Source organism: Budorcas taxicolor, chromosome 9 (genome assembly GCF_023091745.1).
Source record: "Budorcas taxicolor isolate Tak-1 chromosome 9, Takin1.1, whole genome shotgun sequence".
Lineage (NCBI taxonomy): Eukaryota > Metazoa > Chordata > Mammalia > Artiodactyla > Bovidae > Budorcas > Budorcas taxicolor.
Genome location: NC_068918.1, coordinates 89,646,015 through 89,671,961, shown reverse-complemented (window position 1 = coordinate 89,671,961; position 25,947 = coordinate 89,646,015). Strand labels below are relative to the sequence as shown.

Below are 25,947 nucleotides of genomic sequence, written 5' to 3'. Positions count from 1 at the left end.
TCTCTGACCATGGATAGTAATAATAGCTATTAGGAAAAGATATTTTATCTCATTGCAACCCCAACTGAATTAACATGATTGTGATAACTGTCAATGAATTGATAATGACTGACAATAAAAGGCCTGAAATGTTTCTCTTAATGGCATCTAAAATGGAACAGTGAGTCATCCTAAATGACCAGGTAATGGCTCTAAAACTTCTGCAGGAGCTGTGAAATACAGCCAGGGTATGAAGCTTCCAGTGGTAAAGAATCTGCCTTTCAATGCAGGAGACGTCAGAGACATGGGTTTGATCCCTGGGTCAGGAATATCGCTTGAGGAGGGCACAGCAACCCACTCCAGTATTCTTGCCTGGAGAATCCCATGGACAGAGGAGCCTGGCGGGCTACAGTCCATGGGGTCACAAAGATTCGGAAATGACTGAGGAACTGAACACACACGCAATGCACTATAAAAGCCCCTTAACTTCACCCAAGAGATTTTCTTTTTTTTTTTTTTAATATTTTCCATTCCCATGTCAGTTCCTTTATTTCTCTTCCTCATTCTCATGAAATTAAGAAATACCATTAAATTGGAAGTCTTTTTGTTCTTACTGTCCCAATAGAATTAAATAAAAAAGAGGTTTCTTTGGAAACAAAGGTCTTTTCTTTTGAAAAAGTATGTTAACAGATATAAACAGACTATGATTCTGTAGTTTGAAAGAGAAGAAATGTGTTTATTCTTGTGTTGATGGGTCTGAAAGCAATTGTCAAGATGTAAGTGAGGACTCTGAACTCAAGATTTAAGGTTTTGAAAAGGGTCTAACATGAGAAATCTACTGACATTATAGATCAACCAGGAGAACCTTTATATTCAGAAAATCGGATTTCTATTGTACCATTTACTGCTTTCAAGTATAATCAACAAGACAGAGCTTCCAGATATATAGAAATTGTTGAAGAATAAGGGAAAAATAATTTAAAGTCAAAGTGGTAAAACGTATTCATCTTAGATGGTTATAAGTTACATGTATGATTTCCTCAAGCATAAAACCCATTATTGCTATGACTTTTTTGCAAGGTGAGAACATTTTCTACTATTAGATATGATTCACTACTGCAGATCAGATGGAAATATTTCTATTTCTTTTAAAATTGGATACACCACACAAAGTGCAAAAGCAGACAACAAATTCTAAAAAATCTTTTTGACATATGGTATTAATGTTAATATCCTTGATATACAAATAGCTATCACAAACCAGGAAAAGATGGAACCTGTTAATTTAAAAAATGGGCAAATAATATGAATAGATAATACACAAATTAATAAACACAAGAGAACAATGGTTATTGTAAAACTTTCAACTTCGTTGATAAGCAAATGAAAGGAAACACTTCTCTATAATTTTGAGTATCATATTAACAACAAGGTTTTGGAAATTTAATACTCAGTATGGAAGTAGGCCTGGGAAAAGAGGCACTCTCCTAATACCACATTGAAAACCATTACAAACAGCATGCATGGACACGTGACCCAGCAATTTCACTTCTGGGCATTTAATCAAAGGAAGGATGAAGCTGTGCAGAAAGAGCTATAGGAAAGCATGTTATCAATCCTATTAATTATTATGAGAGGCAAACTAAATGTTTTCAAAATACTGATCTAAGAAAAATCTAGTATGCCTGTAAAATGGGACATTATAAACTTATTAAAGTCATCTGAAATAGAAAATATTTGAAAAATAGGAAAATGTTTATAAGATACACTTGAGTAAAGTCATCAGTAATAGAAAATGTTTGAAAAATAAGAAAATGTTTATAAGATACAGTTGAGTAAAGAAGGTTATAAAGTATATTTTCACTGTGCTCTTATTTTGAAAACAGAATGTAAACACAGTAAAAGCTGGGGATTTATAAGCTCAGATACAGACAATAGAGACCTATCTTATCCATGGACATATGTAGACACTGGACTTTATTCCATTTAAAAATACTCTTTTTCACACTACTTTTTTTTTTAAATTAACATACTTTGCATCAGTTCAGTTCAGTTGCTCAGTCTTGTCTGACTCTTTGTGACCCCATGAATTGCAGCACGCCAGGCCTCCCTGTCCATCACCAACTCCCGGAGTTCACTCAGACTCACGTCCATCGAGTCGGTGATGCCATCCAGCCATCTCATCCTCTGTCATCCTCTTCTCCTCCAGCCCCCAATCCCTCCCAGCATCAGAGTCTTTTCCAATGAGTCAACTCTTCGCATGAGGTGGCCAAAGTACTGGAGCTTCAGCTTTAGCATCATTCCTTCCAAAGAAATCCCAGGCTCTCTCATCGCGCGGCAAGCCTTCAAGATGGCGCCGAAGAAAGACAAGAAGCCTAAGAAGTCAACCTGGAAGTTTAATTTGGATCTTACTCATCCAGTAGAAGATGGAATTTTTGATTCTGGAAATTTTGAACAATTTCTGCGGGAAAAGGTTAAAGTGAATGGAAAAACTGGAAATCTTGGGAATGTCGTTCACATTGAACGCTTCAAGAATAAAATCATAGTCGTTTCTGAGAAACAGTTCTCTAAAAGGTATTTGAAGTACCTTACCAAGAAATACCTTAAAAAGAACAATCTTCGTGATTGGCTTCGTGTGGTTGCATCTGACAAGGAGACTTACGAGCTTCGTTACTTCCAGATTAGTCAAGATGAAGATGAATCTGAGTCTGAGGACTAGATGATGCCATCCTTCATAGGGCTTTGCTTGCTAATAAAACTAATTAAGCATACAAAAGAAACATCTTGAAATGGACCTTTAGGCTATCAGTGAATAAAAAACATTACTCTGTATGTTAAACATTCATCTTTTATTTAAGTGTATGCTGTTCATACGGTGCTGGTTTTCCTTTAATACTTTTTTATAATTTTATTGGAGTGTAGTTGATTTACAGTGTTGTGTTAGTTTCAGGTATATAGCAAAGTGAATGAGTTATATATCCACTCATTCTTTTGTCAAATAGACCATTACAGAGTACTGAGTACAGTTCCCTGTGCTATAACAGCAGTTTTTTAGTTATATGTTTTATGTATGCTAAGTTGCTTCAGTTGTGTCCAACTCTGCAAGCCCATGGACTGTAGCCTGCCAGTCTCCTCTGTCCATGGGATTCTCCAGGCAAGAATACTGGAGTGGGTTGCCATTTCCTGCTGTCATCTGTTTTATGTATAGTAGTGTATACATGCCAGTGTCAGTCTCCCAGTGTATCCTTCTCCCCCGTATCCCCTGGTAATCATAAGATTTCTGCATCTGATTTCTGTTTTGTAAATAAGCTTTTGTCCACCTCCCCCCCCCCCCCGCCCCCAAATATTTTGTATAAGCAATATTTAAACAGCTTATAGCTAGTGGAATTTCAGGATTTATCTAATGTACTGGTTTTACAGACGTCCTCAAGTTAAAAGTATATAGCAAAAACACAGTTGGGTGTAACTATATAATAAAAGATTTGATCAACAGTCAAAAAAAAAAAAAAAAAAAGAACACCCAGGGCTGATCTCCTTTAGAATGGACTGGTTGGATTTCCTTGCAGTCCAAGGGACTCTCAGGAGTCTTCTCCAACACCACAGTTCAAAAGCATCAATTCTTCGGTGCTCAGCTTTCTTTACAGCCTAACTCTCATATCCATACATGACCACTGGAAATACCATAGCCTTGACTAGACAGACCTTGGTTGGCAATGTAACGTCTCTGCTTTTCAATATGCTATCTAGGTTGGTCATAACTTTCCTTCCAAGGAGTAAGCATCTTTTAATTTCATGGCTGCAGTGATTTTGGAGCCCCTAAAAATAAAGTCTGACACTGTTTCCACTGTTTCCCCATCTATTTGTCATGAAGTGATGGGACCAGGTGCCATGATCTTCGTTTTCTGAATGTTGAGCTTTAAGCCAACTTTTTCACTCTCCTCTTTCACTTTCATCAAGAGGCTTTTTAGTTCCTCTGCCTACTTACCTAAAATATTATTCTTCCTGATCATAATTTATGTTTTAATGTAGCAGAACTCTAGCCCTGTCTCCGTGTTCTTTCTCAATATTTTCTTGATTGTTCTTTTTTAAAAATTGGTTTTTTTAATGCCAAAAATATTTCGTATTGTGGCACAGCTAATTAGCAATGTTGTGATAGTTCCAGGTGAACTGAATGAAGGGACTTGGCCGTACTTGTGCATGTATCCGTTCTCCCCAGACCGCCCCCCTGCCCCGCCCCCGGCTCCAGGCTGGCACATAACACTGAGTTGAGTTCCCTGTGCTATACAGTAGGGTTTTGTTGGTATCTACATTTTAAGATGAAATTTAGAATAATTTGATATGGTTAAGAAGTGTTTGGCACTTTGATAAAAATTTCCAACAAATGTAGAGAATAAATAGTCAGAAATGGCCATCTTTCCATTCAGGAACATGTATTTCTTCACCTGTTTCTATTTTTCTTTCATTAATCCCCTCAGAAAAGCTTTAGAGTACTTTTCATGTAGATTCTGTGTCCTTTTGTTCAGTTTGAAAGTAAAAGTGAAAGTCACTCAGTCGTGTCTGACTCTTTATGACCCCATGAACTGTACAGTCCGTGGAATTCTCCAGGCCCAGAATACTGGAGTCGGCAGCCTTTCCCTTCTCCAGGGGATCTTCCCAACCCAGGGATCGAACCCAGGTCTCCCACATTGCAGGCGGATTCTCTACCAGCCGAGCCACAAGGGAAGCCCAAGAATAGTGGAGTGGGTTGCCTTTCCCTTCTCCAGCGGATCTTCCCGACCCAGGAATCAAACTGGGGTCTTCTGCATTGCGGGCAGATTCTTTACCAACTGAGCTATCAGGGAAGCCCTTTGTTAGGTTTACTAGTGTTTGAATCATTCTTATTTTGATATCTTATGTATTTTAATTTTACTGTGTAGAATATATATATAATATAAAGTGTTATTTAACTATTTTAAGAATACAATTCAGTGGCTTAGTTATATTCACGATATTGTACAATTATCACCACTATTTCCAAATTTTTGATCACCTGAAACAGAAACTCTATACCTCTTTTTAAAAAAAGCCCTCTCCACTCACTTCGCCTTGAGCCTCTGGTAAGCTCTCATCTACTTTCTGTCTTTATGATTTTCCTATTATAGATATCCTAAAGTATTTTATGTATTGTTTTTCCTGATGTTGAAATATTTAATTAATAATTACATTGCTGTGACCAATATCATATTAGTTGAATTAAACTGAAATGAATATAAATTTTGCTAGTCAAGGAGTAGTAAACATATCCATTTTTAATTTTCAGAATATAATGAATTCAAAATATGCTTTCAAACCAAATTTAGGTTTTAAAATTATAGAAATTACTCTCCTTCCAAAACAGAACTCATTTGCTATACAAGCAAATATCATGTGGCCTGAGTTCTCAATTAAAGCATCAGAGAATTAGCTTAGCTATTTTACGGAGTAAGTCTATTAAAAGTATTACCATTTTTCTGAAACTCATTGTTTTCCAATAAGTGTTATAAGAAAAGCATCATTTTTTTTCTCTAATCTCATACAGAAGGGACTATTTTAATGCAAAATTCAGATTTTCCATCAAAACTTTGTTATTCCAAGTGGGTAACTTTTCCCCTTATTTGATAGATAAGATTATATTCTTCCCTGGTGGCTCAGATGGTAGAGTCCACCTGCAATGTAAGAGACCCAGGTTCAATCCCTAGGTTGAGAAGATCCCCCTGGAGAAGGGAATGGCAACCCACTCCAGTAATTCTTGCCTAGAGAACTCTATGGACAGAGGAGCCTGGAGGGGTCACCTGAAGTCAGACACGACTGAGAGACCTAACAGTTTGATTTTTTCACTTTTCAGGACGATAGAATACAACTCAGTATTTGGTGACAGTGTTTGGCCTTTCTTTTCACTAAACACTTAGTTTTAAAGACAGATACACAATTGATATAATTTGCTGAAATAAACGAGACCACCAGTTACCAAGGTGGTCTCCACATTACAGTCAGCAGCATGACCTGTTTGGTACTCACAACTTTCTAGGCCCAGAGGAACCTGAAGAACAATCTCATTCAAGGCCCCTCTTCAATCTTCCTGCATGCAGGGCTGGGCCTGTGTTTGCTCTCATGCAGTATTTGTCTGAAGTCTCTAACAGTTATTCGAGAGTAAACTTATCAGTACCGTCCTTTGTCAAAAAGCAGAGGAGAATCGGTTTCTTTGGAGTGGCCTGCTCCCCTGTCCCATACTGCTGACTCAGTTCAACTTGAAGGAATGCGTGACAGGTGAAATGACAACCAGATGAAGGAGTTGGCCAGTCTTGGGACCACTCTTGGAGTAAAAGCAAGTGACAATCTGCTGTGACAAGCAGGCATTGCTTCTAAGAGTTAGGGTTATGTTTCTTCCTTTGGTTGAGAAAAGGTGTCTAAGTCTGAACTAGCTTTAAGATAACAGAAGTAGCAGTCTGTGAACAAAGGTAGAGTGCACCCAGGCTATTCACAAAACGAGACAGTTGCAAGGTGTGCTACAAAACAGAAGACGAGGAAATACACTACTTTCCAAAAAGGGAGCTGCCTTTTCTTCCCCAAAGAAGAAATGCTTCTCTGGTGGCTCAGACGGTAAAGCGTCTGTCTGCAATGCAGGAGACCCAGGTTCGATCTCTGGGTTAGGAAGATCCCCTGGAGAAGGAAATGGCAGCCCAGTACTCCAGTATTCTTGCCTGGAAAACCCCATGGACAGAGGAGCCTGGTAGGTTATAGTCCATCGGGTAGCAAAGAGTCGGACATGACTGAGAAACTTCACTTTAAGCTTGACATCAATATCTGGTACAATTCTAGGACTAATTATTACTATTTAAGCAAGTGATCTGAGAGCTTTCAGGAAGATAGCATGGTTACTAGGAGCCAGTGTGAGCTCTCTGGAATGTCAGGCCAAGCTTATCTCATGTGTTCTAAGTTCACTCACAAAAGAGATCATAAAAGACTATATCACAAGGCATCTGGCAAGAATTCTCTTGAAGGCAAGATACAGAAATGGTTGAAGAATTAAGCACTTTCTTTTTTCCTTATGTTGTGAATAACTGAATTTAGGCAACATGCTCTGATGGTTTAGTATCAACCTGCATTGTCCCTACTGGAATACTGCAATGGTCCATACTTGACCAAGTCCAATTTCCATCCAACATTTTGACTGTAACTTGGATGAATGTTACAAAATCCAAATCTATTAATTTTTTGATGACCCAGAGTTAGGAAGTCTGTAGAGACATGCCATGAAGGAACACTAAGGAGGTAAAAATAATACTTTACTATTATTACCAACTTGATTTGGCACTGTGCTAAACCTCCAACCTATATGATCTGTGAATCCTTACCGAATGCTTGGGAAGTATTTTTTTCCCAAACCCCTGGGAAAGGTGAAATAATTAATTTATCAAAACCACATAGCTAGTTAATGGCCAGGTTTGCATGAGCCCAAAGCTTGTGCTTATTGTGGTTAGACTCCACTTCTTGGCATCCCACCAAATCCTGATGGATAACAGCCCCAGACATGGAGCCTGCTCAGGAGAGATGTTCAGAGCTTCTCAGTGAACGCAGGCGCTAGCATGGACTTTGAGCAATCAGACTAGACACCTGTTGGGACCTGAGCTTACGTGTTTGTTCTTGGTGAACAAATCATCCTGATGCAGGTGGGTTTCCTGGCATTTTTTGAAAAAAAAAAAAAAAAAAAACAGAAACAAAAAAACAAGCAACACTCTGCAGTAGTGCAGTTCCCTGACTAAAGCTCAGCTCTCCTGTGGAAAGATGAAAATAACGATGTGAGGTTTTATCCTGTGTACCCAAAATCTGTCGCCACAGTCCAGTAGAGAATGATGCTGATGGTGACGATAAGGACAACCCTAATGTTTATCACATATGACAGCCTCTGCTAAGAGCTTAAAGTGTACTTTCTCACTTAATCACTAAACTAATCAGTTTTATAAATTCAGCCCCCAAGTGGTGACCTTGTCTGACAGCTGGTATGTATGTGGCAGAGTTAGAGTTCTGAGCGGGGAGTCTGACTTCAGAGTCCTTGCTCTCAACTACACAGGAAGGGCGAGAGAGTGTGTTTGTTCGAGAATGGGAAAGGGACGGCCATAGGCAGTAGATACAGTTTGAAATGCAGTAAGGCTACTTTTAGCTCTTTCCTTCATTCTACTGTGACCTTCTGGCATGGACAGCTGTAATCTCCATCCTCATCATTTTTATTTTGGCTCATTCTGAGTCTTCTTCTCTATTCACGTAGGGGCAGACCTGGTTTTATTCGCCCTCATGGGTCTGGAAGGAATTTTTCTTCTGGCAAGTGAGCAGGTAACTAAATGCCTCTGAGAATATCTAGCCTCTGCCTCAGGCTACTATCACCTTGTGTCCACTCCCACTTTATTTACGTTGTAGGACTTCACGCAGAGGGACACCAGGTTTTACATCATGACGCTCTTTGATGGAGAATTAAAGGCAGTAAGGCAACTGACAGGCTAAGTGTGAGAGAAGCGGACAGAGAGGAAGGACAGTGAGTAGCGTCCTCCAGGCAGCTGGACTTTACAGCCCCACCAGGCCGTGACGACGCATATCCAACATGACACGTCACTCAGGAAGAGCCTGCTTATCATGCTACAGCGCATTTCCTCGCAACTTCCACCAGTGACCACAGCAACTATTTAGGGGTGTGCATCAATCTCCCGAACTCGAGAAGATGCACCAATCTGTACAACACAGTGCAGCCATCACTAGACCCCAGAAGGCAGGCCCACATTCTCCAGCGGCCACGCTAGTCTCCAGAGACCACAGAGAAGCACGGGCTTTAGTACCACCTGCTGAAGCTCCCTCAGAAAAGGGGGGATTCCAGATTCCACAGCCCTCAGTAGCCAGGAATTCCCATTTGGGAGCGTCAGTTTGCTCAGTCGGATACGACTGAGCGACTTCGCTTCCACTTTTCACTTTCATGCATTGGAGAAGGCAATGGCAACCCACTCCAGTGTTCTTGCCTGGAGAATCCCAGGGACAGGGGAGCCTGGTGGGCTGCCGTCTATGGGGTCGCACAGAGTCGGACATGACAGAAGCGACTTAGCAGCAGCAGCAGCAGATGCTTGGTGTGCAAGAGATGCTTCTGCCATAGAATTCCTGGTCTTCTGAGAAGCTAACTCTTTCACTCCCATTAAGCTGCACTGTGCACAGGTCACATGGCACATGGAACTGAGTCAGTCAGTCAGGTCTGTGTCCACTCCCCTTGACCACAGTCCTAAGCTGGGCGTGTGCCCCGAGCTGGTGCAGTCACAGTGCATCTTTGACTCTTATTCTTTCTGGAAATTAAGGGACAGTGACACTTGTTCTTTCCCACTGGTATAAATAGGAAAGCATGTAGTCTCAGGATCTACTCGGAGTATCCTGAGGCCAAAAAGCGAGCCAGCTTTAAGATGACCACGGATGAAACAGAGCCAGAGTGACCCTGACAAGCCACCAACGTTAAACCAGCCCTGAGAGGAGACCCAGGACTGTCCAGTCAGTCAGTCGTGTTGGACTATTTGCGAACCCATGGACTGCAGCACGCCAGGCCTGCCTGTCCATCACCAACTTCTGGAGCATGCACAAACTCATGTCCATTGAGTCAGTGATGCCATCCAACCATCTCATCCTCTGTTGTCCCCTTCTCCTCCTGCCCTCAGTCTTTCCCAGCATCAGGGTCTTTTCCAATGAGTCAGTTCTTCGCATCAGGTGGCCAAAGGATAGATCAGCTATGTGAATTTATTAAGCAAACCTGACTCTTTATGATAATTTGAATTCGTTTTCTTTTTTGTGTCTTGTAACCAAAATAATCCTATGTAATACACCCTTTTTTCATTTTTTTAGAACAAATTATGTATTTTCTTCTTAAATTAAAAAATTACTACATTTTATCATTTTAAAAATAATTCACCCATAAAATTTCAAGAGATATAAGTAAAATTATTAGATCATAAAAATAGTGCATTTCAATTGGACTGGCTTTCTGATTAAATAGAATTCTCAAAATAATTTTTGCATGTGATCTCATATTTTATCTTTCCTTAGTATATTTTTTCTCAATGAGCATTCTTTAAAAAGACCAGTTTTGCTTTTGAAAATGTTATTGTTTAAATTGCTTCAGCTGAGTCTGTGCATGTTTGTCCTTTATAGCTGGGTGACCTCGACTCATTAGAGCTCTCCTAATGAGGCCACTGTTTAATGTCCTGTCTATTTGTAGATCAGTGATATTTCTGTAATTCTTTAGCAGCCAGGTCACCTTGCCTCCTCGTGGACCATCCCACAAATGTATGTTAGTGCTCACAAACAGAAGGCATCACATAAAACAATGTAGATGAATAAACAATTACTCTCACTACTTAAATAATTCCTCTAATAAGTGGAAAGCATTATATCATTATACGCTTTATTTGTTTCATATTAAGGATTCTTATGAGGTGGTTTTTATATAATATGCAGTACAATGGCAACCCAAAATGGCCACTTCATGCTTTTGACTATGATATCTATACAAATTTCAGTATGGACAGCAGGAATGTACCTGATTAATTTTGAAAATATTGATATTTTGATGCATCTACTGTATACTAGACAGTGCATTCAATGACGTGAAAGTCAAAGTGTTAGTTGGTCAGTTGGTCCAACTCCTTGCCACCCCATGAACTGTAGCCTGCCAGGCTCCTCTGTCCATGGAATTCTCCAGGCAAGAATTCTGCAGTGGGTTGCCATTTCCTTCTCCAGGGGATCTTCCCAAATCAGGGATCGAACTCATGTCTCCTGTGTCTCCTGCACTGGCAGGCAGGTTTTTACCATCTGAGTGGGTATATATTACTTTCTAACATTATATTCTAAATGACATAAGAGAGAAAGATACAAAGTTCTGTAGGAACAGGAGGACAGGGTGTGGAGAGGACTAGAGTTGAGGGTAGGGAGAGAGAGAAGAATCAAAAAAAGATCTCAAAACAATTCCTATTGGAAGTGGGTTTTTAGGGCTTCCCTGGTGTCTCAAATAAAGAATCCAGCTGCAGTGCAGAAGACTCAGGTTCTCCTGGGTCGTGTTGGGAGGATCTCCTGGAGAAGGGGATGGTTACCACCCACTTCAGTATTCTTGCCTGGAGGCTACAGTCCATGGGGTCACAAAGAACTGGACACAACCGAGTGACTAACACTCACACTTTAGGCATTTGTTAATGTGTGAGAATGGGTGTACTTCCAAAGTGAGCAAAGACACACAATTAGAAAAGCACAAGAGAAGTTCTATAGCACAATCAGTTTGGCTAGAGAATGGGGTGCATGAAGGGAAACAGAAAGAAACTAAGTCAAGAACATAATACACAGCCTGATACCTAACGGGACCCCTTGACTGTCGTGCCAAAGAATGGCGAGTAGGCAGAAGCCGGATGGGAGTCCCTCCCTGCAAGATGCAAGTGTGCTAGGTCAGACTCATGAGCTGAAAGGTTTTGTCTCTCTAAAAACTAAGCTGTGTGTCCTGAGGCAGAAGGAAACAGAAGGTACACTTAATTGAGGTATCAGAGAACAGAGTTTTGGGCTGGCAGAGCATGAAAAGAGGGAGGGAGGGAATTCTGCAAGATAGAGACCTACAGATGAAGTAAACAAAAAAATCTCCATGGAAATTCTGCCTGAGCTGATCTCTAAGGATGACACACCTGAGAGAGATCCCAGTAGGCATGGAAACTGAGCAGAAGTTGGAAGATGAAAGAACTTAGCCGGCTGTTCACCACAGGGAAGACAAAGTTTAGAGTTTGTGTTTAGCAGGTTAACTGTCCTTTAGAATTAGAACTGACACTCTTTAAAGGAAACAGAATCCAGAGTCTCCCCCATTTATTAGTCATGATGTCCACGGCAGAATTATAACATTCTGGCCTCTAAGCAACTATAGTGAAGAGAACGCCTTCATCACCACTAACCTGCGGTAGGCGTGCAGCAGATTAAGCTTTTGATTCTGGAGACTGGTTGTTATTTCCACATAACCTAGCCTGCTCTGATTGAAAAAAAAATTAAAGATTCCTTCTATCATATTAAGAGAATTTCCTTCTATTCTTCAGTTCAGTTCAGTCACTCAGTCGTGTCCGACTCTTTGCAACCCCATGAATCGCAGCACGCCAGGCCTCCCTGTCCATCACCATCTCCCAGAGTTCACCCTAACTCATGTGCATCGAGTCGGTGATGCCATCCAGCCATCTCGTCCTCTGTTGTCCCCTTCTCCTCCTGCCCCCAGTCCTTCCCAGCATTGGGGTCTTTTCCAATGAGTCAACTCTTCGCATGAGGTGGCCAAAGTATTGGAGTTTCAGCCTCAGCATCAGTCCTTCCAATGAACACCCAGGACTGGTCTCCTTTAGGATGGACTGGTCGGATCTCCTTCTATTCTTAGTTTGTTTTAAAAATAGAAATGGGTGTTGAATTTTACCAAATGCTTTTTACCATCATTTGAGATGCTTGACTTTTACCCTTTAATACACAAATATAAACACCATTAACTGATTCTACTGTTAAGCCAATCTTATCTTCCTGAAATAAAACCAAGTTTGTCATGAGATATGAATAATTTTTATATATCAATAGATTCAGTTTGCTGGTAATTTTGTTGAGAAATTTTTCATTAATATTTATGAATGAGATTGTCGTGGAAGATTCCTTCTTGTAATTTCTTGTAATGTCCTTGTTGGTAGAAAGTTATGTTGCATCATAAAAGGATATAGAATCTAAATTCTCTGTTTTCATTATCTGGGAAAATTTGAGGAAGATTTAAACTATTTTTCCATTAAGTCTTTGGCACAACTAACCAAGCCTTCTATTATCTCTGTATGAGGAATTTTAATTACGAATTTAATTTCTTCACTTGAGATACTACCCTGTGTACTTTAACTTATTTTTCATTTTTCAGGTTTTAGTGTCAGTTTTGGTAAGTTACATATTCCAAAAAGTTGACCATTTAATTGAAATTCCAAAGTTTTAGGCATAAAGTTGTTTATAATATACTATCAACATATCCTATCAATGTCTGTAGGGCCTAAATAACATTCCCTTTTTCATTTCTGACATTGGCTATTTTTGCCTTTTTTTCACTTTTTTATTTATTAACTTTTACAAGTGTTTATCAATTGTATAAATCATGTCAGGGAACCAATCAGTGTTTAGTTTTAATGCTCTCACTTACATGACTGTATCCTATTTTAATCTTACTGTGCTTTTATACTAATAATTTATTCTTCCTTTGACTTTCTTTTACTGTTCTCCCTGTCATTTATTGAGAGGGATACTTAATTTACTGTTTTCCTTGTTTATCTTTTTTGATAACATGTTTAAAGCTACAGATTTCTTTCTAATCCTATTTTACTAACTCATATGTGTTAAATGTTTTAATACATTTTTGTAATATTTTAATGTGTATTTTTGTAAGTTTTTAATATGTAATTTATGTGATATTTTAGTCATTATGCAGTTAGAATACTTAATAATTTCATTAGAATTTCTTATCTGACTCATAGGGTATGTAAAAGTATGTGTCAATTTCAAAATGTATGGGAATGTTTTAGTTATTGATTTAAAAAAAAGGCTCTCTAACATACATTGCATTTTGGTTCTATAACCTCCTTCGTATGCTTTCCATGCTTTGATATTTCTTGAGGTTTGTTTTACGGCATAGGATCTGGCTAATTTTTATAACTATTCTCTACGCGTCTAAAAAATGTCACTTGTGGTGGATGTGGCACTGAGCTTTGTAAAGAAGAGAAGATGCTCAGGGGATCCAGATAGGATTCAGCTCCCCAGGTCTACCATTTTGCAACTGTATGACATGGACATTTTTCTTGCATTTCACATGCCTCAGTTCTGTCACCTGTGAAATGAGGATTATAGTAGCTAGACTGAATAATATGATTTGAATCCTATCTGGATAAACCAACTGCATTGAAGATGTGGTGTATACATACATGATAGAATATTATTCAGCCATAAAACAAATACATTTTTGACATTTGCCGAAACATGAATGGACCTAGAGGATATTATGCTTAGTGAAACAAGTCAGAGAAAGACATATACTGTATGTTAGCAGTTATCCATGGAACCTAAAAATAAAACAGAACAGTGAACATAACAAAGTGGAAACAAACTCACAGATAAAGAGAACAAACCAGTGGTTAATAATGGGGAGAAGGAAGGCGGAGGGGTGAGACAGGTGTATTGTATTCAGAGAGACAAAGTACATGTATAAAATAAATAAGCTGCAAGGATATGCTGCACAGCATAGGGAATACAGCTAACATTTTGTAACAACTTGAAATGGAGTATAACCTGTAAAAATACTGAATCACTACACTGTATACCTGAAACCAAGATAAAATTGCGAGTCAGCTATAATTCAATACAAAATGTAAAACATATAAACCTAAAGTTAAATAGGGCTTCCCTGGTGTCTCAGCTGGTAAAGAATCTGCCTGCAATGCAGGAAAGCCTGGTTTGCTTCCTGGGTCGGGAAGATACGCTGGAGAAGGGATAGGCTACCGACTCCAGTATTCTTGGGCTTCCCTGGTGTCTCAGCTGGTAAAGAATCTGCCTGCAATGCAGGAAAGCCTGGTTTGCTTCCTGGGTCGGGAAGATATGCTGGAGAAGGGATAGGCTACCGGCTCCAGTATTCTTGGGCTTCCCTGGTGGCTCAGCTGGTAAAGAATCCAGCCTGCAGTGCGGCAGACCTGGGTTCAATCCCTGGGTTTGGAAGATCCACTGGGTTGGGAAGTTAAATAGAAATAAGGTGAGACTTGAAAAAAGATAGCATAAAACATAAAATACAGAAACCACTGGCTGGCAATAAACTAGAGAGAAAATATAAATGAATACTATTATCCTCATTTTATAGATGAAGCAACAATGTTACATGGAGGAAAGCAACTCGCCTCAGGTCATGCGGCAACAGGTGGCAGGTTTATAAGCCGCACAGTCTGATTACATAGAAGCTACTCACAACTAGTACACCATCCTGTTGATCTATATCAGGAGTGGGAGAGTCATAAAAGCTAGTAAAAAGGAAGTTAACTGGTAACTGAATGAGGGGGGAAAGGATATAATGAGTTAGGAAGGAAAAAAAAAATAGACACCCGAATCCTACAAATCTATAGTAAATATTCATGGAGAAACAAAAGAATGGGCATAATGTACTGATAAAAGAAGGGAACAAAATACTATTTAAAAAGAACAATGAGAATGAGGTACAATTAGATGATTAACACATTATCCAATCATATTTCTGGGAGATAAAGTCAAGGAAATTCCCCAGGAAGTAGAACTAAGACAGAGCTGGAAAATATGAGCAAAAGGCTAACAAAATGAGAGAATCTGCCCACAAGGTGCAATGTATTGTAGCAGGAATTACAGCAGAGAAGTAAGAGAGAGTGGAGGGAGAGCATCATTAAGGGAATACTACATGAAAAGCTTCTAGGGCTGGAAGACATATGTCTCTAAACCGAAACTTCCCAGGACAATGAATGAAAACACAGCCACATCAAAGCCTATCAACGTGAAATTTCACATTACCAGAGATGAAGAGCACAGCCAGGAAGCTCTCGGAGACTGTGGGGAATGAGCCACAGGCAAGTGGCTGGAAACAGGTGAAAATCAAGACTTTCAAAGCAGTGTGAGGACCCAGAAGGCAGCAGAGACATGACCTCAAAATTCTGGATGAAAACGATTTTCAATGTGGCCAAACTAATAAGTGTGATGGTAGACTTTTCCGATAAGCAAGGGCTGAAAATATACACCTTTCACATACTCATAAGAAACTTCTGGAAGATGTGCACTTCAAAACATGAGGAGGAAAATAGGGCAAACAGCTAAGCAAAAAAGAGGTCAAACAGGAGAGAGGAATAAGGAGAAGAGGCAGAAAGGGGGAGGGCATGAGGGGTAACTCCAGGGACAGAAAGGGAATTGATGAGTTGCCTGATGCTCTAAAAATGGGGAAAAGAACGTTCATTTCCTAGATCCTGAAGTATTTGGGGAAAAAAAAATAGCAAGCAGGCTTCTCAGGTGGTACAGAGGTAAAGAATACACAGTCCAGTGCAGGAGATGCAAGTGTCTAGGGTTTGATCCCTGGGTATACACAAAACAAGCAAACAAAATGAGAGGCAATGATCAATACTGAGGAAAATAAGTTGCCTACGAGAAAAATGGAATCACAGAAATTGTGGGATTTGCAGTGGACGGTTGTTTGTTATTCGGTCGCTCAGTCGTGTCCAACTCTTTGTGACCCGATGACTGCAGCACGCCAGGCTCCCCTGTCCTCCACCGTCTCCCAGAGTTTGCTCCAATTCACGTCCATTGAGTCAGTCGTGCCATCCAACCATCTCATCCTCTGCCACTTCCTTCTCCTCCTGCCTTCAATCTTTCCCAGCATCAGTATCTTTTTCCAATGAGTCGGCTCTTCACCATCAGATGGCCAAAGTTTTGAAGCTTCAGCTTCAGCCTCAGTCCTTCCAACGAATATTCAGGGTTGATTTCCTTTAGGATTGACTCGTTTGACCTCCTTGCAGTCCCAAAGGACTCTCAAGAGTCTTCTCCAAAACCATAGTTCAAAAGCAACTATGTCATCATAAGAGTGAAACAACTGATTACTGATTTATACAAAACTTGCACAAAACGATATTGAAAGGCTTGAGGAAGAAAGAAGGCAATTTTGGGTAAGAGAGGCAACGTCTTACCATTATTCCATGTGTGATAGCCCCCTCAAGAACCATATTGTTGGAACAATCAGACAGTGGGAACTCTCTCTCAAAAGAAGTTTTCAAACCAAGGCTCTTTTCTTGTGATAAGTGATTATTTCTCCCGTGTATTTGTGATCATCACGGATTATTTGATTTTCCTTTTGTCATCTTCTTATTATTATTATTTTTGCATGCTCCTTTGGCTTTTTTCAAACAGTTGTTGCCTTATTGACAGTGTTTCATTTTTTTTTTCCTTAGTACTTCATCTGATGAGCTTCCCTGGTGGCTCTGACGGTAAAGAATCTGCCTGCAATGCGGGAGACCTGGGTTCAGTCCTTGGGCTGGAAATACCACCTGGAGGAGGGCATGGCAACCACTCCAGGATTCTTGCCTGGAGAGTCCCATGGACAGAGGAGCCTGGCGGGCTACAGTCCATGGGGTCGCAAAGAGTCGGACACGACTGAGCGACTAAGCATAGCACAGTACTTCATCTGATATATCAGCTATTTTAATCTACTGATAGATACTTTTAGGGTCTAAAAATCAAACTTTATGCTTCTTTAATTAGTCACATCATGAATGAAGCAGTTTTCCAGATTTATTACATACAAGAAAGTGATCATGCATCTGTCTTCTACCAGCTCATTTCCAGACTTGCTCTCAAGCCTAGAGTCTTGCAGCAGGGTCTGAGGAGTTCCGGCATAACCTTGACCCCACAGCCTTGCCTTGACCCCACAGCAGCAGCCTCAACTGGGGGCTTGTTAGAGATGTAGCATCTCAGGTCCGCTTCACATCTACTGATTGTGGAACCTTCATTATCCTGGGGTCTGAAAACTATTCATGTGAGCAGTAAAGCCAGGAAGTGGTGCTTTAGAAGGTAAGCAGTCCCCTTGGTTTGGCAGAGATTGTACATAGATTTTAGGGCCCAAGGTCAGGCCATGGAGGAAGGACTCTGACTCTCTCTCAATCAAGAGGTTTGCTCTTTTTCCGGAAGCACAAAATATCTGTCTAGCAGCTGACTGTTCTTCCAGAACATGATGTCATCACACAGCCCAGAGGGTCATGTCAACAGCATCTTTATTGTGAATATTTTTATCAATGTAAATTCAACTTCTTTACACAGATGAAACTCTTCATTAAATTCTACTTTTCTAAAAAAAATTAAAATAACTACTCCTGCCTTCTTTTTCCCCCCAATATAGCTTTTAATTTAAATGTTTAAGTGTTATTTGCTTTCATATGTAAAAAGAGCTTATATTCAGATTTTGTTTTCCACAAACCAATTTGAAATTTAATTTTCATGGCTGATGTATTTGCTTTCACATTTTAACTTTATTTTGTGCTTTTGGCTCTTAGCACCTCCTTGCCACCTACTCAATTTCCTTCTTTTAATGTATAGACTCTTTAAATATTTTTATCTTCTCCATTGACTCTGAAGGTTTATACCCAAATTCTCTGGATTTTTTTGTTGTTGTTGCCACATAATATACAAAATAATTATTTGACATTTCATGCAGTTTTGAAACTCTTTTCCATCAACTATTTAAACCTAACTCTACATTTAATGACTCTTAATGCAACTTGCTTTTCAAACTGTGACATCCTCATTTCTGGATTCTTAACTTGGCTTTACTCTCAGAGTTACAGCACATCCATGGTTACCTTTTGTATGAAGGACAGGTGGGCATTACGCTCACCGAGTCCATCCGTCTTCTTCTCCTTTTTCTTAAACCAGTTTTCGTTCAGTTTATTACATCGCGCCTTCTCACGCAGATGAGTAAATGCATGTAAGTTATTTCTCCACCAACTCTCATTGCTCTCTGGAATTTACTCTTACAAAAATCGCTTAGCCCGTGCTATTGTTATTTCTTTCTGTGTTCCATCTTCCCCCCTCTCCAGATGTTTTTCTTTGTAATGAACCCTTTCTACCTGCAAAACAAGGGCCACTTTTTATCTCTGAAAGCTTCTTTCCATCCCCCGTCACTATCACCTCTTTCCCTGTTGTTTTGGTGACCCCTTGGGGACCTCCTGTAACTCTGAGCTCCTGCTGGTGTCTGCTGTTCTCCACTGTATACTCTTTCCTCAGGTTGCTTGTCATCCTTGTCCTTTCTAAGGGTGGTTCTCAAGGCGGTGGTCTCCGTGTACCGTTCCATGTTGTGCGGTTGATGATTTTCTGTGCCTCTGGGGAATGCTGATTCTGCTGTAATGTCTTCAGTTTTCCTTTTGTCACTCAGCATTGGCTTATTTTCATGTGAGTCTGGCCTCATCTTGTGAATTTCTCCCTCATCTTTCTGAATTCTGAGGATGTCAAACACATTTGTACGAGTTTCTTCTGGGTCCTAGGCAAAATGCTGTTGAGGTTTTCTTTTTCCTGTGATAATTCATGTTTTCTTCCCTGTGGGTAGCAACTTATTTTGAATGGCTCCCATGTGGCTGGGTTATTGTTACTGTTCTTGCTTTGGTTGAAGAGAGAGCGTTCTCAACCCCTGCAGGTTGGTCTTGGAGCCTCCTGGTCCCCCGGCTGCTAGCGGAATCCCCTTCCACATTCACAAGGCAAAGTTTCCAGTGACTTCTTCCTGGGATTGCTCTGCTGGATTCGGATGGATTCATGTTCTCTTCACTGGATGGAGTGTACGGAAGTCTACAGTGCAGTCTGGATTGCTCAGAGGGTCCCTCCCACTTCCTCCTTGCCTCCGACGTTTTGATGTTGCTTTAGCAATCAATGCTCCATTGCAACACCGAATAGTCTATACTGGGGACTTTTTGTACTTTTTGACCCAGAATAACTCAAGAAGGTAGAGAAGAGACAATGGGAGGTGGAAGGGGAACACCCATAGTGATGCCCTAAAGCATCATAAAGGGAGCAAGGTATTAAATGAATGTCCACCGTTCCCGTTATTACTTGATGACCCCACTTGGGGTCTTGAGCTAAGGAGAAAAGAAGATAGTGAAATGTCTTCTTATCCCTTTTTATATCAGAAATCGTAGAGACACTGAATGTGTCCATTTCTCTTTATAGTATTATCAATCTTTTATTTAGTTGAAATAAACCCGAGATTCTAGAAATGCATAGGCAGTTAATCCATTTACAGCTTCACAGGGAGTTTATATATTTTGCTTTGCCTTCAAAAATATTCATTATCTCTGAATTAGAATTCAAGAAAAGCTGTTAAAGAACTTCTAGCTGATGGTGTGGTAAGATTAACTTTTGCCCTGGAATGAGTCAAAATCTTCCTAGTAGTGTGGTCTGAAAATAAGGTACATATGGCCGTGATAAGTTACGCCAGTTACGTGCATCAGCCTGCCTCTGGTTCAACCTGAAACACGTGGCTTGTGAACGCAAGGGCTTTTCACACTGCGCTGGAACCGTGCATGACCTCGCATAGTTAGTCACTGTTCTTTGCTGAGAGAAGTTTGCCTTTCAGTGAAGCAGACAAATTGAGAAGAAGCAAGCCGAGTGAGATTTCAGGGTAAGTGTATAGTAGCAGAAGCCCAGGATGGCAAACAAGGATATCTCCCGAGAGAGATTTTCATTGCTTCCGGAACCTTAAATGATCAAATCCATGCATATTAATAGTTACATGCTATTGATGTTTGGTGGCTAACTTGTGTCTAACTGCTTGCAACCCCATGGACTGTAAGCCCGCCGGACTGGAACAAGTTGCCATTTCCACCTCGAGGGGTCTTCCCGACCCAGGGATGGAACCTGAGTCTTGCGCGTGTTGGCAGGTGGATTCTCTACCACTGAAAGTGACCATTCCCTGACAGGTCACATTTACTGCGTTCTTCATGTTCTCACTCATCAGTAAATGACCTCTAGGGTGTGGTCATGTACTTAGAACACATCTCTTCTCTCTTAACTCACTGAAGTATTTTCAAAACACTTAGATCAAATAAGATTGAAAATCCTTTCACCTTGCCCTACAATATGCTATTTTGGGATGTTTTATTTGTAAATAGTATAATCTAAGTATTACTTAGAAACTCTCTCTCTGCCCTTCAGCGTTTTCATCAGGGCTAGGAGGAGGAGACTGCTGAGGAGGCAGAGATCCCAACGTGAAAAGCTTATTGTCAAGAAAAGAACAGATTTTGGAAATTGCGGCCGTTCTGATGGGTGCAGGAGAAAAGGATAATGCACTTTCAAGATAGTTCCTGGGTAGAATGTTCTGGGCCTTTTGTGTTTATCAATAAAACTGGTGCGTCATTTTCAGAAGATGTAGCATTTCAACTAGGATTTAACATATTTAAAAATCATGACTTGTTGGAAAGAATAAATCACTCCTGGAAAAGGTTTCAATATAACTCAGGATTATATATCCTTCCAGAAGGCCTTTAAAGATCAGCCCCTTCACTCAGCTGATGCATGGGTGGAAACGAAAATTGGTTTTTAATAAAGTTGGCTCAGACAGTAAAGAGTCTGCCTGCAATGTGGGAGACTGTGTTCAATCCCTGGACTGGGAAGATCCCCTGGAGAAGGGAATGGCAACCCACTCCAGTATTCTTGCCTGAAGAATCCCATGGACAGAGGAGCCTGGTGGGCTACAGTCCACGGGGCTGCAAACAGAGTGACTAACACTTTCTTTTGAAGAGTGGTTTTTCCTTCCACACTGCTTTCACAGCAGGCCGCACTGCCCTCTTATTTGGCTTCACTTTCTATGTCTTGGTGGAAATTGGGAGTGGTCAGTCACGGATCTCTTAGAGAAAGACATGAGAGCAAGTTTTTAAGCTGACTTGATTTAAGCAGTGATGGAAACACTGTCCCCAAATAGGGAATTCTGATGCCACTTTGAAGTGAAGTCGCTCAGTCGTGTCTGACTCTCTGCAACCCCATGGACTATAGCCCACCAGGCTCCTCTGTCCATGGGATTTTCCAGGCAATAGTACTGGAGTGGATTGCCATTTCCTTCTCCAGCGGATCTTTCCGACCCAGGGATGGAACCCAGGTCTCCCGCATGGTAGACAGACGCTTTTACCGTCTGAGCCAAGAGGGTGAAATCAATAAAACAGTGGCCACGGGTCAGATTAAGTTATCCAGACTGTGGGGAATAAACACCCCCATCCTGAGCTATCTTGTTCTTGTTTCTGTCAAACCCCACGGCAAGACCTACCCCTGAGACGGTGAGTTGGGGGGTGGGGCGGGGGGGGGGGGGGTGCCCGGTATCCAGGAGACCAGGCAGGCATCCTGCCCATAACCCTAGGCAGTGGTCCATCCTGGAGCCGCAAGTGAGTGGAACTAAGGATGGGGAAGCAAGACTTGCTCATTCCGTGTGCCATGGGGCGGCCAGGCCCAGATCCAGTGGGTGAAATGCCTGGGGCCGCCCTGGCTGGGAAGGGGTGGGCTTTCCTCTGCCCCTGAGCTGCTCAGGGGCACTGACCCCTGCTTTTACTCAGTAGCACTGACAAAAGCAGGAGCATCCGCAGTAGGGCAGGTGGGCAGCCATGGGGCAGGCAGCGTCTGGGGGCCTGCGGGGGCCAGGCCCGGCCACTGGGACTGGAGGAGCCCTGATGGGGCACGTTAGGACATCTGGAGTTTCTGGCCCTGAAAGTCGGTTTATAAAAATTCCTGCAGAACCTGGGGATAAACCTCAGTCTGTTGGGTCTTATTGCTTAATTAGCGAGTTGTCAGGAAGTGGCAGCATATTACCTGAGTGATGCTGTCTTCACCTGTTCACTTACTTTTTATCGGGATAATGAGCTGTGGAATGACAGGAAGAATCTTGTTCCCCCCGTGTTCCAGCATGTCGTGGATCCCTTGCCGAGCGAAAAACTCATAGGGAAATGTCATTTCACAGAGCCCATCAAAAAACAGAGGCAGATAATGATGGTAATCCAGCTTCTCAATTTCTACCTGAAAGGAGAGAGAAAGAAAAAAAATGTCATGTGAAAACAAAAGTGAGGCAAAGCGCGGCTGAGCCAACTGAGAAGCTGTCACCAACTTAGGAGAAGCAAGGTCTTCAGAACTTCAGGAAGATTTTCTTAACCAGCTCATCCAATGACCGGAAGTATACTGCCATGTCTTTAATCTAGAAATGAGGTTAAAATCATCACTATTTAAATGTTACCAGATTAAAATCATCATCTACATTGGGAGCATTTTAGTATTTTGTGGGGGAGGGGGGGTCCTAGATTAATTTTTTTTTACCATTTGGCACAAAGGCAGTACTGAAAAGGGGTTCAAGAAATCCATGGTATGTATACTGAAAAGATTTAAAATGGGGGAAAAAAACAGCTGAGAAGAAAGAGATTAGCATCTGAATTTCCAAAAACAAGAATCTAATTGCACATTAATATATCTTATGATATATGTCTTTTCAGGACCTGGCAAATATGAAAGTGAGGGGTAAAATATGATCCCACGGACGTCTCCTGGAGCTGGGTGTCAAGAAGAATGTTGGGGCTCTCAAGAAAAAAATGGGAAAGACAGACATTAGGCTGAACTTAAATAGGCCATTGACACATGAAAATTAAAATATTCCAAATCTCTCCTCTGTTTCTTCTGGGGGCAGAGATATATCTCTTTTCCACCTCTATATACTTCACTCTCAATAATGTCTACATGACCTCTTGTCCAGACCTTTGCAGTTGTATCAAGCACCAAAAGGAATGGGAACAAAAATTCCAGAAGAGAGAAATGAGATGGTACCCTGGGAGCCGTTCACGCGTAGATTTGATCTAGTCCAGACCCTCTACTGTGTGGCATAGCCATGACCTGACTTAGAACCGCAGGTGACAGACGGGGTGGTGAGATCACGGATGGACAGAAGGCAATAGACTAGGGTTGTGGGTGTCACGCGCCTTCAGGCAAAGGATGCACTGTTCCCAGGAAGACGTGCAAATTTCCCCGGTTTTCAAGTCCTCACGAAAGCACCCAGCTTCCAATTATCACCGTAAGTAAGTGAGGATTCCATCAGGACCTCAGAGAAACCCTTTTACGTTAGGAAGTTTTCAGAGCCTCCACTTCTTGTGCAGAATTCTGGAGTGTCTATCCTGTCTGCCCCTGGTGTGAATAACAGATAATAACTCCTCCACACTTCTGAGTGCTTACCATGAGTTTGGGTGAATCAAATGTCCTAAAATTCCCCAAGTGGGAGGTCTGTCTCCAGACTGCTCGTGAATTACCAGCTAACTAAGGAAGTAAGCACTCGAGATTTGAATGTTCATGTCCTTTTGGAAGTAGGGCTTGGAAAATAAATCCTAAATGGAGGTATATATAGATATAAATTTTACTTTGCATTGCTTGGATGATTGTAAAATTTGCTTTATTCATAGTAAAAGTTTATGAAGTTTATATTTAATACTAAACTTCTCAAGGATTTTTGTGTATTTGAAAACATTTTAGAGCACTATTTTTCACAATTTAAAAAAATCAATGCATCATTCAGCTCCAAAAAGTACAGTGTGGTTGTCTACGTTTTACCTTCTAACCTAATTTTATAATGTGTCTCCTGTACTATATTTTTTAATTTTTTGCTAAATCTTTTTAAACCCATTGTTGCTTTTTACATATGTCTCTTATAAAAGAGCAAATCATTACATTTTGTACTTTAATATGAGCTAAGATTTTGTATTTCAATATATGTCTGGTTAATGTCTGTCATCTTAATTTTTGATCTCTGAATGTTACTTTTCGTTTACTTTTTCCTTTCAATTTTGTAGTTTTGTTACATGGATTGTTTTATTTACATTTTGGTGTGTGATGTCTTTAAAGACAAAATAGCCTGTATAAATATTTCATTGCAACTATGTTACAGCTTTCTCTAACATTTAAAAAATGTATGTATCTTATTGAAGTAAATTAAAAATATCCTACTAAGATAACTGACATGCCCATTTTTCCTCGGAATTTTGTTGATTTTTTCTTTTTTTTGTATGATTTGGAGCAACGACTCCAACATCAACAATAGCACCAATAAAAATGTCATTTTACGGTACCAGACACTACTGTGAATACTTCTGTGTATTAGTTCACTTAATCCTCATAACAGCCCTAAGTACGTACGTACTCTGGCGCTCAGTCATGTCTGACTCTTTGCGATCCCCTGGGCTGTAGCCCTCCAGGCTCCTCTGTCCATGGGATTCTCGAGGCAAGAATACTGGAGTGAGTAGCCATTTCCTCCTCCAGGGGATCTGCCTGACCCAGGGACCGAACTTGTCTCCCATGTCTCCTGCACTGGAAGGTCAATTTTTCACCACTGAGCTGGCTGGGAGGACCAACAGCTCTAAGAGGTAGGTATTATTGACATCTCAATTTTCAATATGAGGAAACTGAGGCACAGAGAGGTTTAATAACTTGCCTAAGGTTTGCAGCTAGTTAGTGATAGAACTGGGCTCCAAACCCAAGCAGGCTGGCTGCAGGGCAAGATACTGCTTCTTAGGCTTTTTGTTAAGAGTATTGAAGTTCAGCATTACTATAATCTCCCTTTATCCTCTTGTCTCTGTCTTCTTTATCATTATTAATGCAGTTTGTCTTAGTCTAATTGAATAATAATTTTGCTATCACTAGTTTATCTACTATACCTTTTTCTATCCTTTTGCTTTCTTCCTCCTGTGATTTATATAACATGTAGCATTATATATATATTATATATATGTGGGGGTTGACGATAAGCTTTTATTTTTATTCTATTTAAATTTTTTATTGGAGCACAGTTGCCTCACCATGCTGTGTTAGTTTCTACTGTGCAGCGAAGTGAATCAGCCTTACATATACGTGTACCCCCTCTTTTTTGGATTTCCTTCCCATTTAAGTCACCATTGAGCTGCAGAGAGCAATGAGAAGAATTCCCTGTATTTTAAGAGTATCTTTTCTAAGTACCTCATAGCTGGATGTGTTTTTTTCCTCTCCTGTTTTACATTGCATATTCAAATGACGGATTCCAAGAATGCACATGATTTCAAAAGTTTTAAAAAAGAAAGAAAAGCAAAGGGAGAAGGGATACGGGAAGGAAAAGAAAATAGAGCGTTTGAAAGGCAGCAACACTGAATGAAGGACCGCGAGAGATTGAGGAAGGAAAAAAGATGACCTCCACGTCTTTACCTCCTCCTAGCACAGATGGTATAGTCTGCCTGCAATGCGGGAGACCCGGGTTCGATCCCCGGGTCAGGAAGATCCCCTGGAGAAGGAAATGGCACCCCACTCCAGTGTTCTTGCCTGGAAAATCCCATGGATGGAGGAACCTGGCGGGCTACAGCCCATGGGGTCGCAAAGAGTCGG

The 25,947-nt window shown here is 40.8% G+C and overlaps 2 protein-coding genes across 2 annotated transcripts in view; one reads left to right on the top strand and one right to left on the bottom strand.

Annotated features, from left to right (window-relative positions):
- Window positions 1-25,947, bottom strand: part of PACRG (parkin coregulated) — a 535,538-nt gene that overhangs the window by 239,591 nt on the left and 270,000 nt on the right. Inside the window, exon 3 of the mRNA XM_052645515.1 lies at window positions 22,410-22,581. Within this exon, the coding sequence (XP_052501475.1) occupies window positions 22,410-22,581 (172 nt within the window). The remainder of the gene's footprint in view (window positions 1-22,409; window positions 22,582-25,947) is intronic.
- Window positions 2,324-2,809, top strand: LOC128053081 (60S ribosomal protein L22-like 1). The gene has a single exon (XM_052645516.1). It carries the CDS (start codon window positions 2,330-2,332, stop codon window positions 2,696-2,698), a length of 369 nt encoding a protein of 122 aa, XP_052501476.1. The 5' UTR covers window positions 2,324-2,329; the 3' UTR covers window positions 2,699-2,809.

Excerpts from the sequence above, each read along its gene's own strand:
- LOC128053081 (XM_052645516.1), top strand. The coding sequence starts at position 2,330 with ATGGCGCCGAAGAAAGACAAGAAGCCTAAGAAGTCAACCTGGAAGTTT.